This window comes from Stegodyphus dumicola, chromosome 1 (genome assembly GCF_044657685.1).
Source record: "Stegodyphus dumicola isolate Sdum_Otavi_A_Nest chromosome 1, ASM4465768v1".
Taxonomy (NCBI): Eukaryota; Metazoa; Arthropoda; class Arachnida; order Araneae; family Eresidae; genus Stegodyphus; species Stegodyphus dumicola.
The window spans coordinates 181,626,071-181,641,460 of NC_140768.1; the positions used below are offsets into that span (position 1 = coordinate 181,626,071).

Here is a 15,390-nt window from a genome sequence, read left to right on the forward strand (position 1 = left end):
GTGGGTGTCAACTGCTGTTCATAGCTCGTTCACTGTGAATTTCTTATTGTATCAAATGATTCCCAGCACAACACAGGATGACTTATATTGTTCAAGCTTCTATCTCCAAGATATAAAAGGTAAAAACGTTTACTCATTGATGATTTTCTTGCCTAAAATAGGCATATCTCTGCTTTTCTCAAAGAAATGCCTTTAGAGAGTTCTACACGTCATATATGTAGAATCTCAAAATTAAGTTACACTATAAGGTATTTCTCCCGCCGTTCTTGCTTCCTAGCACGTCATATATGTAGAATCTCAAAATTAAGTTACACTATAAGGTATTTCTTCCGCCTTCCTAGCGTGCCTTCGTGGTGTAGTGTTTCTTCACGCTGGGCCGGTATTCCAGAGGTCCGCGGTTCGATTCCCGGCGAAGGCGGTTGCTAATTTTTCATTTCTCCAGCCTCCAAAAAAAATCCCAATGTCTGTCTTTACAGTGGTGCCCAAACTAAAAGGGTTGTGGATGATGACTCTCCATACCCAGGATTTGACGATTGTCCGCTAAAAACCCCAGTCGCCCTTTAAAAGGGGGGGGGAGTATATAAGGTATTTCTCCCGCCTTCGTGGTTCTGCACGCTGGCCCGGTATTCCAGAGGTCCGCGGTTCGATTCCCGGCTAAGGCGTTTGCTCATTTTTCATCTTGCCTGCTTCCAAACAAAATCCTAATGTCTCTACAACGCCTGCGAAAAGTGTTATCAATCATATGCTCTTTTTTTGGGGGGGGGGGAACTATTGATCTAGAAATTTTCAGTTCTATCTATCATCGTACAGTCTTAATGTAGAGTCATTAGGATATTTTCAAGCAGGAGACGTGAGAAATAAGCACTGCTCTCACCGGGGACTCGAATCTGGACTTTTCAATGCACCGACTGTGCTAACTGTTACACCACAAAGGCATGCTGGAAGGAGGGAGAAAATACAAATGGTTCATTAGGTTGTAAGATTCTGTAAGTAATCAAGAATATGTGATCGATGACTCATACATTCTTGATATTCAAGTAATGAAAAAAATGTCTTAAACTTCAAAATTTGTGCATGGAAACTTGCTTGTGATATGTAGCAAAAATATATGCTCTATTTTGAAAATGTGAAGTTACAGTAGAGAAAAGCTTTTGTTTTAGTAAAAGCAAAATAATTATAAATTTTTACTATGCAACACATATGTCAAAGACAAGCATGATTGATATACACTGATGTGCAAAAATTAAGGACAAGATGGTTTTTTCAATATAACTTTGTACAAAAGCTTTCCAAATCAACACATTTAATACCGTAAGATCCCCAATACGTAAGGACATGAGTAATGTACACAACACTTACTAAAAGAGAAATCAGAGGGATAAAAAGAAGCTTTATTGAAAAAGTAGCATGGAGCGCAATGCAACTGAAGGCCGAAACATCCCTTTGATGGGTGTCCAGCAAGAAACATCCGGTCTTTAATAGGGGATATGATCTCCCCTGACTGCTAGGCAGGTTTCACAGCGTTTGCCCATACTGAGAATGAGGGTGTCAATGAGTTGTTGAGGCATTGCTGCCCATTCGTCTTGCAGCGCCAATCAAAGCTCGTTACTGGTGGTAAGATACGAGCTGCCAAGCGTCTGCCTAGAAAATCCCATACATGCTCGCTGGGATTGAGATCCGGTGATCGTGCCGGCCAATCCATACGTTCAATATCCTCACTCTCTAAGAGCTGTTCGGCAGCTACTGTGCGATGACATGGTGCATTGTTGTCCATGAAAAGGAACTGCGGTCCCATAGTGCCTCTAAACAGACGCACATATGGAAGAAGAATCTCGTTACAATAACGGGTCCCGTTGACTGAACCTGCATCGAAGATGTGAAGGTCTGTACGACTACCAAGCATGATGCCTCCCCAAACGAGAACACCACCACCTCCATACCTGTCCCTTTCAATGATGTTCGAGGGATGATTGCGGCTTCCCCGCTATCTCCAGATGAGTATGCGATGAGAATCGCTACTCAGACTGAATCTGCTCTCATCTGTAAAGAGTACTCGTCCGCATTCATTGTCTCTCCAATTCCAGTGTTCCCGGCACCACAGAGAACACCTTCTCCGATGGGCAGGCATTAGAGGTACACACCGTACAGGGCGTCGTGCAAACAGACCAAAGTCTTCTGGCCATGGTAAAACGCGATATCGGTCGTCCAGTCACCTGTGTTGTGTGTCTAGCGATTTCTCCCGCTGTCTCCTGCTTGTTTCTTCTGGCCTGTAAGGCAATATACCGGTCATCTGCGGGTGTGGCTCCTCATGGACGACCACTACTAAACCCCCGGATAGTTGTTCCTGTAGTTTGAAATTGTCTCCAAAGTCGTGAAACGATGCTGTGAGCAATTCCGAACTCTGCAGCCACACTTGTCACACTGCGGCCTTCCTCCAACTTCCCAATGATTCGACCTCGGGTAAAAGCATCCAGATGTCGTCTAACAGATTGATTATTCGCCATTTCTCGCTGAGGCAGCAACTCGGTGTGATTTTAACTGCTATACGGCGTGCAATCTCTTTGCCAGAAATACTGATCTTACACCGACAACATGCTGTATAATACTCAGACACTCCCCCATTACGTCTACCTGCATATCTGCGCATGTGCTACCATACATCACCTTACTTAATCTCCTGATTGGTCTTTCTGTCCGCTCAACCTTTTCGTTCAGCTGATATGCTAATTTTTCAACTTCGTCCTTAATTTTTGCACACCAGTGTACACAAAGCATCCTATGACTCTAAGCCTGCAGAGTATCCTATGATGGTATTGACAGTTCAAGAACACTGGCTACTTATATAAAGGCAAGAACCCCAGATGGCCAGTCATTTCCAATGAAACAGTGCAAAAATTTAGTTTCACATATAAATTAGTAACTGAGCTATAGGAAACTTGCATTAAAACCTTATTAAATTTATATCTAAGCTATAATAGATACAACTTATTCTTCTTGTTTAGACTCAGAAAATGCTGCTGCTGAATCTACACATGCATGTATAATGAATGGTTAACATTCATACCTATTTTTTTAAAACTATTTGAAGAAAGATTTAATTGCAGTTTGTTCACATACAGCTAGTGTGACATTAAGAAGGGAAAAAAAGTAGCTGTAATCAAACTTTTAGATATTTTTCTTAATATTGTAATTTATTACTGTATACTGCTTAGCTTCTTATTTACAGTAGTATCACAAGATTCAGTAAGCAAAACCATTAAAGAAATCATTTTGAAATATTTCTTGATACATTTTATCACCAATCAATGAGATTAACCCTCCAAAATCAATGAGATTAACCTGAGACTGGTAATGGTAAACGTATTGAAATATTTAAAAATTGATATTTTGTGATTTATTGGTAAAAGATATTACGTTTTTCTCATTCATATACAATTATTAGTATTTTCTGTTTTTGTAAAAAATATAACAGTTCATTAGAATTGCATAAGTTGTTTATATAGAATAAAATGCAAAATCTTTGTCAAGTTTTTCATAGCTCATCACTGCATGTAATCCACAAACAGGATAGGTCTACAAATTACATTAGTAGCAAATATGTGTTCTATAACCAAACATAGGGAAGATTTTGCAATGTTGATTACAACTAAAACCATATTATTTACAGATGCTGCAATATAAATTTTGCAATCGTATGCATGGAAGACAATTCTTCCACTATCTAGTGGTGAAGCATTTGTTGGATAGGTACGTTTGTGTACTGGACATGGAAAATTGTCATGCTGTTACTGAATAGAAATTATATTTACTTGAACATTTTATATGCCATTTCACTGATAAAGGTACATGGGTATTTTTTTTCTACAGAAACACTGTAAAAGGTATGTCAGATTTTAATACGTTATAGTTGTTATTTCTCTAAATGAAATATGATTCAGAAAAATACACATTTCCTCTCTGAAAACTGTTGTATTACCTAATAATAAATTTCTATCTTTTTTTTGGATTGATCAATATCAGAAGATGACTCAATGTTGTTCAGATGACCATGAGATCATTGACCATACACTCCGCAATCTTTTGCTTTTTGAATGTGCTTTAGACTATATTTATATGCTCCTATTGCTAATAATATCAAAACTCCAAGACTGCATTATAGCTCCTTTGATGACCATCAGCAGGGAAATTTTACTATGTTTGTGAATAGAATTGTGATACCCGGTCGATATGTGTCCTGTACCAACAGGAACACACAATGACCTTTATGGTATTATGTCAAATTTGATGAACTTTTATTTCATTTCATGTAGTAATCATTTTTTATCTGTAATATGTTACAGAATAAAACATTTTAAAACTTACAAATCATGTAATATCTGTATATTTATTAATTTCATTGTACTATAGCTCACTGTATGACTCCCTCTTGAATTTTTGTAGTAATTTAATTGATTTGATTAAAAAAACTGCACCAAATCACAAGGCAAAAATCAAATCCAAATATTGTAATCTGTTTTAGCAGAGTGAATGTACCAAGAAAACAGATAATTCACCCATTTAAATTTTTCATTCAACTCATTTAAGAAATGAAATATGCTCTTAAGTTTGTGTACGATAATTTTAATATTCAATCCTCATACCTTACCTGATTTCACAAAGTAGTTTCAATCTGAAGTATACATGACTAATCATAATTTATCAACAATTCATATAAAAGAAAATAAAAATAGCAAATTATGTATCATATTAAATACATTTAGTGCAACTTTTTGAGTGAATTTGACATCTCGTGTAATTACTCATCCGTTTCCAATTCATCAGATCTGTTTTACTTTTCGTTTCGGAACCAGACAGCAAATTTCATTTTGTAAAACCACCAAGTCATTTATCTGAACATGATCAACCATTGACTACTTTTTGAAAATAAATAAATAAATAAACTGAAAGCTTTCAGATTTTATATTATGCCCTGAGGTTTTTTTTTTTTTTTTTTTTTTAACATTTTTTGTTATCTTTATTTATTAAATATCATGTTCTTCCCACTTAAATCATAAAATTCAATTCAACAGCAATATCACAAATATTTAAAAGAGCATGTCTTTCGAATTCCCAGTACACAGTCTCGCACATTGGAGATAAAAATGTTCCCTCCTCCCATACAGAGTTGCTATTGCTCACTTTGAAATCATCGAGTTTCTTAATCAAAGACTTATAAATGCATTACAAGATATGAAATAGATAATAAAACAAATTCCAAATTAGGGCTTCCAGATGCCCATATTCTAATGGAGACATACATTATTCAAAATTTGATGGCCCTAAACACAGTTGTTTTATCACAACGTGAGAAACATACATACATTTATGCAGATTCTTCATTATTTAACTTCTTTAAATATAATACTCTAATATTTGGTGGCAACAATTGAAAAAGTGATTCACCATTTATAATGAATCAACGCAAAATGCCAAAACAAAATTAATAGCCTTTCTGGGCAAATTGCCCCTTTGAGCTAAAAAGATTATCTTCAAGAAAGCTGAAAATAAAAAAGCAGGAAAAAAAAAGATTGGCCCACTTTGAGAACAGCACATGACACTTTAGGAGACATTAATTTTTCCTCGCAAAGACCCATCCTTTAAGGAGTTGGGAAAAAAAAAAAAAAAAAAAGAGGAGGAAAAATATTTAAAATAGAAAGCAGATGTCAAATTAAGCATAGCAATGCATATCATAAAGATGAGGTAAATAAAGGTACAGTGCATGCTCTTAATAGAAAAGAAAATAATTATTGATAAAATATTGTAAGCAAAAGCTACAATATCATTTCATCAGAAGTACAGGCAATTATATAAAGCATCGGTTAGAGTAGACTGAAGGGTACCCCTTGTATTATTGCGAAGATGTTGTTTCATTTATTGCCAAGTTGTTGTTTCATTTATGTTGATTGCTGAGTAGTTGAATGTTCTGTACATCCGTAAATATACTCAGTCAGTAAATAAAGTCAAGGGAGTGAACAATGCCAAGTTTCTGCAATTCTCTGGTGATTTTTTAAGTGAAAATAGGTCAACGTGTTCATGGATAAAGAAAGTCAAGGCAGTGCACAATGCCTAGTTTGTGCAATTCTGTGATGTTTTTTTTCCATTAACAAATGTATTTGTTATACCAATGTTTTATTATAACTCTCTTGTTCTGATCATAATTTGTAATTTTTCGTGTCGCATTTATGTAGGTCAATGTGCACAAACTCTGGTATCCATGTGCCGCCAAAAATCACCAATGGGTACTCGTAAATATACTTTTACCAAAACATCACTGTGCAAGTAGTAATACTTTATTGATTATGCCAAAGCATTCAACTAGTTGATTTATACATGTATAATGGAGAGAAAATTTATGTGAAGAGGTCCTTTGCGAATGATTAGCATACTTGATATAAAATAAAATAATGGCTGATAATAGAACATCACTAATAGCACATTTCCTTAGATAACCACTCCCATAATACAAATCTATTTAAGTAAGAGGTTATTCTCTTTGGAAAGTTCGATTGCATTTTCTACAAAAAAAGCACACACTGTTTTGCATATCATTACATTCGTCCATATCTGTGTTGATAGCAAAAACTGAATCATAATATTAAATGATGAGAAATATGCCCAAGGAAATTGCAATACAGTTTAACTAAATAAATGGTTGTATAATAGAAATATAAAATTGCATGTTTCCACAGGACTTTTATTAAGAAATAAGAGCTAAAAATTCAATAATAGTGGAGAGCATGCAGTTGTCATGAAAAATTTCATTCATACACAGTTTATGAGCACTGGGTGAGACAGTTTTGAGAAATAATAAGTAAGAAAGTTTTCTCATCATCATATTCAAAGACATTTTTTTCATATTTTGTACTTGGATCTGTTTGGGAAAGTGACTGATTTTGCCATCAGTAAAAGTTATCCTGCTTAAAACAGTTTATTATTGTGTTTTCTGAAACATGGTTTCAAAATATGTATTTAGAAGATGCAGAAAATACACCAAGGAGGTTAGTCCTTATTAATTCATTTGCACTTTCATCCAAATTTTCCACATTATGAAGAATACAGCTCACCTCACGAAGATCATATTCTTTCATCGCTCTATAAAAATTCCTTAATCGCAAACTGGAATAACAGATATCATGTTTTCTGCAAGGAATAAAATTCCAAATTTTCCTCATTATGAAGAATACAGCTCCCCTCACGAAGATCATATTCTTTCATTGCTCTATAATAATTCTCTGATCACAAACTTGAATAATAGATATCATGATTTTTGCAAGGAATAAAACTTCGGCATACTTTATGAAGTATGTTTTGTGACATGCAGTTGTGAATCAGATCAAAGGTAAAATTCTTTTCATCTTACAGTTTCTAAATTCATTCATTGAAAATTTCTGTCATCATCTACACCATACGTTATTTTTTCATAATTTTAAATTCATCAAGAAAAAAATCAAATACATTGCAACATTTTGCTCACATTAAATGACATAATAATTACAACAAACGATGAGTCAATTTCCCATGTTTCTGCACAAGTGCCGATGGAACATTGACATTTTGATACACTTAAAAACTCGCAAAACATTAGAATAAATTTTTATTTCAGAGGCAGAAACAATTTAAAAAATCATCACATCTGAAATTTAGTGTCATTCACTTCACAAATGATGTTAAATTATGCGAAAGCACAGTCATTTTACGATTAACTAAATTATCAACAGAAAAAATGCGTTCAAAATTCAGTATTAAAATAGCATTTTTATAATTAAACAGTTTCAGTGCTTTCGTAAGAGGAAAAAAAACTCAGTTTTGTATCCCTGATGGTAATAGTTTTAAATCAATATGCACAAAATTTATTCATACCACTAAAAAAATTATATGAAGTGCTAACAGAGATATTAAAAATTGAAATTGTTTTGTTCTTTTATTTATAATACGTTTAGCAGGAAATAAATGTTAATTCAAAGAACACTGCAATGGAAGTTCTCACATGTCCTATCAAACTTTTGTCAGTGATTTTAACTGAATTATCACCAGAAGAAATTTATTAATAAGCGAACACTACAACAACGAATATCTAAGATATTCTTTGACTACAACAACGTTTGCACCCTAACAAGAAATCTTCGATGTTTGTTTACATCGCACGATAAATTGTTAATCTTTGCCATAATTCACCGCGAAACATGATAAAAAGCCAAATATTGTAACCCATCCAGAAGCCAGTGACGTCACGGTAAACTTTTCCGTACACCTTTGGCGTGTGTCTGTACATAATTTTGACGGACTAGCCTCTACCTTGAGACACAGTAACAGAAGACACATAAGATCAAGATACATATAATATCATGCAAAGTTATACATTAAACTAAGTAACATCATCTATTGCGGTTTCCAACATATTTATATATTCAGAAAACACCATCAGATAAAATCATAAATCCAAAACAAGGCGAGAACATATCAGCAAAAATAAATAAGTAAATAAATTACGGAGTTTTTTTATTATTATTATTAATTATTTTTTTAAAAAAAAATAAGCATTTTATTTATTTATTAAGTTAATGGTCATAATTTATTATATGTGTACTATTTTATCAATTTGAGGCACACTCTATTAATATATGCTTTTAATTTAAATAGATAGGAAATATATATTAAAGGAGCAAAAACTACAACTCTGTACATTCATTGAGGCCCGAGATCGTGTTTTTAGCTCTCGAGACATTCCTCAAAGGGGCCCCAATGGGTAGGGCTAACACTACTGATAAGGATAGCGTCCCTACGAGATAGTAACCAAAAAAGAACCACATGATTTAAAGCAATTACTAAGTATTTAATGCCAAAACATAATAAAATGAGCATAATAATAATAATGATCATAATAAGTGAATGAATTTAAAGGCACTTTAGTGACAGATATTTGATTTAGCTTAGAGAAAAGAAGTTCTACTTATCTGAACGCTCCGTCTTAGTGCTGCGAAAGATTGCAAGGAAGACAAGACCCCCCAGGTACAGGAGAACTCCCAGCTTTGAGAACGAGACAATGCAGAGGATATTCGCGAAAATTTTCTGAAATAAATGAAGATTTTCCGGAAAACACCTTTGAAAATTCAGGAGCTCTTCCAAGATCCTGCCTCCATCGTACGTGATCACAGCGCCCTCCCCTTCCGATAATCAACACAAATGTAAACAAACATCTCTTTACGACTGGTCGGAATGCGCAGAAATCACGAAAGTGTCTCTGCGCAACTAGTCGTACGTTTAGCATTTTTACCATGTTTCAGCTAAACGTCCGACGTCGTACGGGTAGACACAGCCCAAAGCGATCATCTATCTTTTTGAACAACAATCTCTCTCGTTGCCATTCCGTAACAGAGAAACTTACCTCTCATGGAGTTCGATAGTGGCGCGACACTTATTGTAGGTGGTGACAGACGTTATTTCAAAGTAATTTAATTGATAATCACTAAGGGGAAAGGAATGTTATTCACTTTTTTAGCGCTGCGAACGTGCCGCTTGCCTCGGTGATCGCGGCGCCCACTAAAATTTCTGTAAAAAAGAGTAGAAGTGAAGTAGTAAAATAGATACGATTCGGTCTGCTGTATGCATGGAGGTAGGAAGTAAGATGGAGTCGCCCTAAACAAGTTTCTCCGTACCCTGCTCTGAAGCACCGGCGATCCCTACGTGGTGACCAAAACATTGGGTCATTTACCATTGAGTTCTATGGGATTTGACGCGTTCGGGTGTAAATATTTTGTAATTACGTCGCAAATATACATATAAATGTATATATTTTCTTTTTCTACAACACTTCAGAGTCCTAAGTATGTGAAAACAACATATTTTTAAACAACATTTTATTCTGAACGGAATTAAATGCTATACTTTTCTCAGAATGGTTTAATTTGAATGAAATATTTTCACAAGTTTTCGTTAATTACATTAGAAAAAAAAAAATAAGGTAGTTCGATTTTATTCGGTTAAGGTACAAAAATTAAGATCAAAGTTTATTGTATTATTAATATTAAAATTATGCATTATTTCTTTTCTATTTATAGAGCTTCTTCCTAAAATACTTTCTTAAATATGACATGATTTTTTGGCTTCTTTTAAATCGAAAAATGTAAGTCAATTTATAATTAATGCTCTATTCGGTTCATTTTAAATTAGAGAATTATTAGGAAAATAGTATTTGACTTTCTCTGAACATTTCTGAAAGGGAATAAAATAAGTTTTTTTTTTTTTTTTTTTTTTTTTTTTTTTTTTTTTTTTTAAGTATTATTTAAAACTTGTAACTGAGTTATTATAAAATGTAAAGGGAATAATTCTTTTAATTATACTTATCAGATTTTTTTCTTTTTACCCTTCATTTCAACAATACATATTCCAAAACTCTTTATTACGTTCTTAAGTGCGCATCTCATAGCATTTGTTTTACAATACTTTTTAACAGATTGCTTTCCAATACGAACAATTCTTGCTTAAATAGTTTTATAACTTATTTGTCAACAGGATTTCAATTTATGTTTACAATTCAATATTAAGGTTATTATATATTTAGATAACATTTATAATCATTATAAATTAGATACATTTAATCATTAGATTTCTTCACAGTACTATCACAGTTGTTTATAAGTGAATAAATTCTTCATTTCAAATACATTTATAAATAATTTAATGAATATTTAAGTATTTTGTCAAAGGCAGATACATGCTTTTTGCAAGCACATGCATAAATACCCATACATATTTCCTATTTATCATTTCCGGCATGTGCAAATCTTTAATTTCTGTGCATTCACTATATTTTTCGTGTAAAGTAATTTACACTAATTTAGCATACACCCGAAAGTTTTACATAAAAAATATATATGAATATAATTTGAATGAAAATTATAAGTATTATTTTTAATACCCACTCAAAGGTCAGTTTTTCTTCAAAATTCCCCCACGATGGCATCTCTCTCTTTAGGCAGATAGCCCTTGCATGCGTTACTCTATTTAATAAAAACTTAATCTGACCTATGTGCCTAATTACAAATGTTTTAACATACATAATTTTATATTTACATTTAGCCATCAAGTTTCAAACTTTTCAAATCTTCTAGAAAATAAATTTTGGCAGATCTCTTTTAGCAATTTTCTTAAAATCTATATTTTTGTAGTGCAACAGCTTAGAATTTTATAAAACAAATTCATAATCAAAATCGCTGTTGTTAGTTATCGAAAAATAACCAAGATGTGATTTTTGCGTAAATGTCGGTAAACTATACAAATTGCTATTATCCATCCCACTATGAATGTTTCTTTCATGCGAAAGTGTCCCTTTTTCGATTTTTATGGAACTGTCGTGTGTCGAAATACTATCAGAATTTTGTCAAGCGAGCTTCTGAATGTAAACAAAAAACACCCCGTCTGGTGACCCAAACTTCAAAGCAGTGCTTCACTTCTAGCGCGGAATGGTCCCTCCTCCCTTTCCTACCTCCATGGCTGTATGAGTGAGTGATTCGATAGTCTTTACATAAACGCTAGAACTAGAGGAGAGATGGACCAGACGAAAAGAATTTTACAGGATGTTCTGCAGGTTTTAAAAATTAGTGATTCAGACTCCTTGTTAAATACGACTAGTAAGGTATATAATTTCATAATACTTTATTTCCTAAACTATGAACAGAATATTTACCTACTCTAGAAGGATTGGAAACTATTGACTAATTATTTTATGGGAGAAAAGACTGTCTGTTTAAAAGAACAATTAAGAAGTAGATTTTAAGTGACTGTTATTGGTATTTTCGAAGAATTCTGGATCTTAATTACTAGTATTTTTGATTAACGGTTAATTCTATTTCAGTAATTACTTAAACCGATAACTTCAGGGCCATGTTTCGTCATATTTTGCTTTCCAGTTTATAAAAAAAGTTGTCAGATTCGAATATTTTTGTAAACTGGCAAGCAAAATATGAATATTGTGACCGTCCAGGCATTTTATCTTCAGGTGTATTTACAGTATTACCACTGTTAAAATGTTGACAGTATCTCAGAATTGAACATCGAAGTATGGATGTGTGCTCAGTGTATTTTTTATGAAAGATTAATTTATTAAAAGAGACATTTTTATTTTAGATTTGACATGTTAAAAGAACAGGGTAGGAAAAAAAGGGTACTTAACAGTATTATTTCATCGACCATGAAAGTTGTGTAACATTGAATCATTAAAGTTGGCGAAGATCCTACACAAGTTGCATCAATTCCTACTGAATTTCGGAGGAACTGACACCTCTTTCATAAAGAATCAGTATTCGATTCACTTCACTTTTTTGTTTCATAAAAAAGCCTATCCTCGATTTCTATTTCTATATTGTGAGGCACTCGGATTTTACCAAAAGATCTCTAGAATTCTTTTGAATAAAAACTTCTTGCAATTGATTGTTCCATTCTATTACTGTTTTATGGACCATATTCAGGAGAACAGGTCATGTCCATTAACTGGTACTTTTTAGGGTGGGATCCCATAACTTCAAAAATAATCTGATGCTTGTAGTTCTGTAGAAGGCAGATGGTAAGTTTAAATATTTTGTATGAAAGATAAAAGAAAAAAAACAGCAATAACATTTCATTTATATCCATAGGTTAATATGCAAATACTGAAATAAATGATCAAAATATGATTATGGTATATATAAGGGTTTATTCAAGCAGCTTAATTTATCAGTGTACTTACGGAAATTAAAATTCATTTAACATGTTGATGGTGTCATGGATATTAATTGTTCTTTTCATGCGGTGGCACTTGAATTAGGGGTCTGTTCTTTTTGCGAATCATCCAGTTAGAGTAGATTGAAGGGTGCCCCTTGGATTATCGCTGAGTTGTTGTTTCATTTACCACCAAGTTGTTTCATTTATGGTAACCGAATATTTGATTGCTTTACAAACCCTATTATAATGTTATTGGTTGCGTGATTGCAGAAATTTGAATGATGGGACAGATTTTGGATGCAAAGTATATTCTTATTTTGTGGTTTACATGGTAAAATATCTGAATGTGGTAAGATTAATTTAAAGTTTCTGTATGATTTAAAAGAAAAAAAAAAAAAAAGCATGAATTGACTAGTGTGTAAATTAAGGTTTACTTAGTTGCCATTTTAAGTGCCCTGTTTGTAGGAAGGAACTGCGTATGGTCGAACATCGGAGGATATTTCGACTCTTATTTTTGTGAATTTATGTGGCAACACCAGTATACAGATTCTAGTTCAGATAATTTTAGGAAGTTTTTGTATGCTGTTAAGGAATTTTGTTTGACTGAAGAGAGGGAAATTTGTAAATAAGGTAAGTAGATATTTCGGTAAAAGTATATTTACAGGTACCCCTTGACGATTTTTCGCAGTAAAAAGAGGCGAGTTTTTGCAATTCTTGTTATTTTCAGGCAGCATATTTCAATGAAAATATCCATTTTGACCCCTATCTAATGCAATTTAACGATGTTTTTGCATGATATCTGTACATACGGACAGAATAAGACTCTTTTCCTTCAAAAAAATAATAAAACTGCTTTAAAATTAATTCTGAAGAGAATTTTTCGTGGCGTCTGTACGAACGTACACACGTATCTCGCATAACTCAAAAACGAGTAGCCTCAGAACGTTGAAATTTTGTATATAGAACTGCTATAACATGTAGATGTGCACCTCGTATTTTGGTTACAATCGGCCGCACCAAACATATATAAATATATTTATATATACACTGAAGTGACAAAAGTCATGGAATAGCAATGTGCAAATATACAGATGGCAGTAGTATTGCGTTGAAAATGTATAAATGCGAAGTGCTTTGGCAGGGCTTTCATTTGTGTTCAAGTTATTAATGTGAAGAGGCTTTGACGTGATTATGGCTGCACGAAGAGAATTAACAGACTTTGAACGCAGAATGGTAGTTGAAGCTAGACGCACGAGTCATTCCATTTCAGATATCGTTAGGGAATTCAACATTCCGAGATCCACAGTGTCAAGAGTGTGCCGAGAGTATCTAATTTCAGGCATAACATCCCACCATGGACAGCACAGTGGCCGACCACCTGCACTTAACGACCGAGACCAGCAGCGTCTGCATAGAGTTGTCAGTGTTCACAGACAAGCAACACTGAGTCAAATAACCGCAGAAATCAATGTGGGACGTACGAGGGGCGTGTCCGATAGGACAGTGTGGCGAATTTTGTCTTCCTTGGGCTATGCCAGCAGAAGTCATTCCATTTCAGATATCGTTAGGGAATTCAACATTCCGAGATCCACAGTGTCAAGAGTGTGCCGAGAGTATCTAATTTCAGGCATAACATCCCACCATGGACAGCACAGTGGCCGACCACCTGCACTTAACGACCGAGACCAGCAGCGTCTGCATAGAGTTGTCAGTGTTCACAGACAAGCAACACTGAGTCAAATAACCGCAGAAATCAATGTGGGACGTACGAGGGGCGTGTCCGATAGGACAGTGTGGCGAATTTTGTCTTCCTTGGGCTATGCCAGCAGAAGATCGACTCGAGTGCCTTTACTGACAGCACGACATCGCCTGCAGCGACTCTTGTGGGCATATCGGTTGGTCCCTAAACGAATGGGAAAACCGTGGCTTGGTCAGATGAGTCACGATTTCAGTTGGTAAGAGCTGATGGTAGGGTTCGAGTGTGGCGCAGACCCCATGAAGCCATGGACCCAAGTTGTCAACAAGGCACTGTTCAAGCTGGTGGTGGTTCCATAATGGTCTGGGCTGTTTTTACATGGCATGGACTTGGTCCTCTGGTGCAACTGAACCAATCATTGACTGGAAATGGATACCTTCAGCTACTTGGAGATCACTTACAGCCATTCATGGACTTCACGTACTCAAACAACGATGGGATTTTAATGGATGACAATATGTTATGTCACCGGGCCACAATTGTTCGCGATTGGTTAGAAGAACATTCTGGACAATTCCAGCGAATGATCTGGCCACCTATATCGCCCAACATGAATCCCATCGAACATTTATGGAACATCATCGAGAGGTCAGTTCATGCCCAAAACCCTGCACCGTCAACACTTTCACAATTATGGACGTCTATGGAGGCAGCATGGCTCAATATTCTTGCAGGGGACTTCCAACGACTTGTTGAGTCCATGCCACGTTGAGTTGCTGCACTTAGCTGGGCAAAAGGAGGACCGACAAAATATTAGGAGGTATCCCATTACTTTTGTCACTTCAGTGTATATTCACTCTGTTACCCGACTCAGTGATCTCAGTTTCTTTACTCTTATATGTTTGTAAACTGTGCATTTTTTGCTTTAAAAATGATTGTATTATGTTGTTTTTATC

The 15,390-nt window shown here is 34.6% G+C and overlaps 1 protein-coding gene across 2 annotated transcripts in view; it reads left to right on the forward strand.

The window, feature by feature from the left end:
- Positions 1-11,512: 11,512 nt before the first annotated feature.
- The window catches only part of AIMP3 (aaRS-interacting multifunctional protein 3), a 61,872-nt gene continuing 57,994 nt past the window's right edge, over positions 11,513-15,390 (forward strand). The window contains exon 1 of one of the 2 annotated variants that reach the window (XM_035374861.2): positions 11,513-11,674. In XM_035374861.2, coding sequence (XP_035230752.1) covers positions 11,588-11,674 — 87 coding nt within the window. In that variant the 5' untranslated portion in view covers positions 11,513-11,587. The remainder of the gene's footprint in view (positions 11,675-15,390) is intronic. The other variant, XM_035374860.2, reaches the window with a different exon arrangement.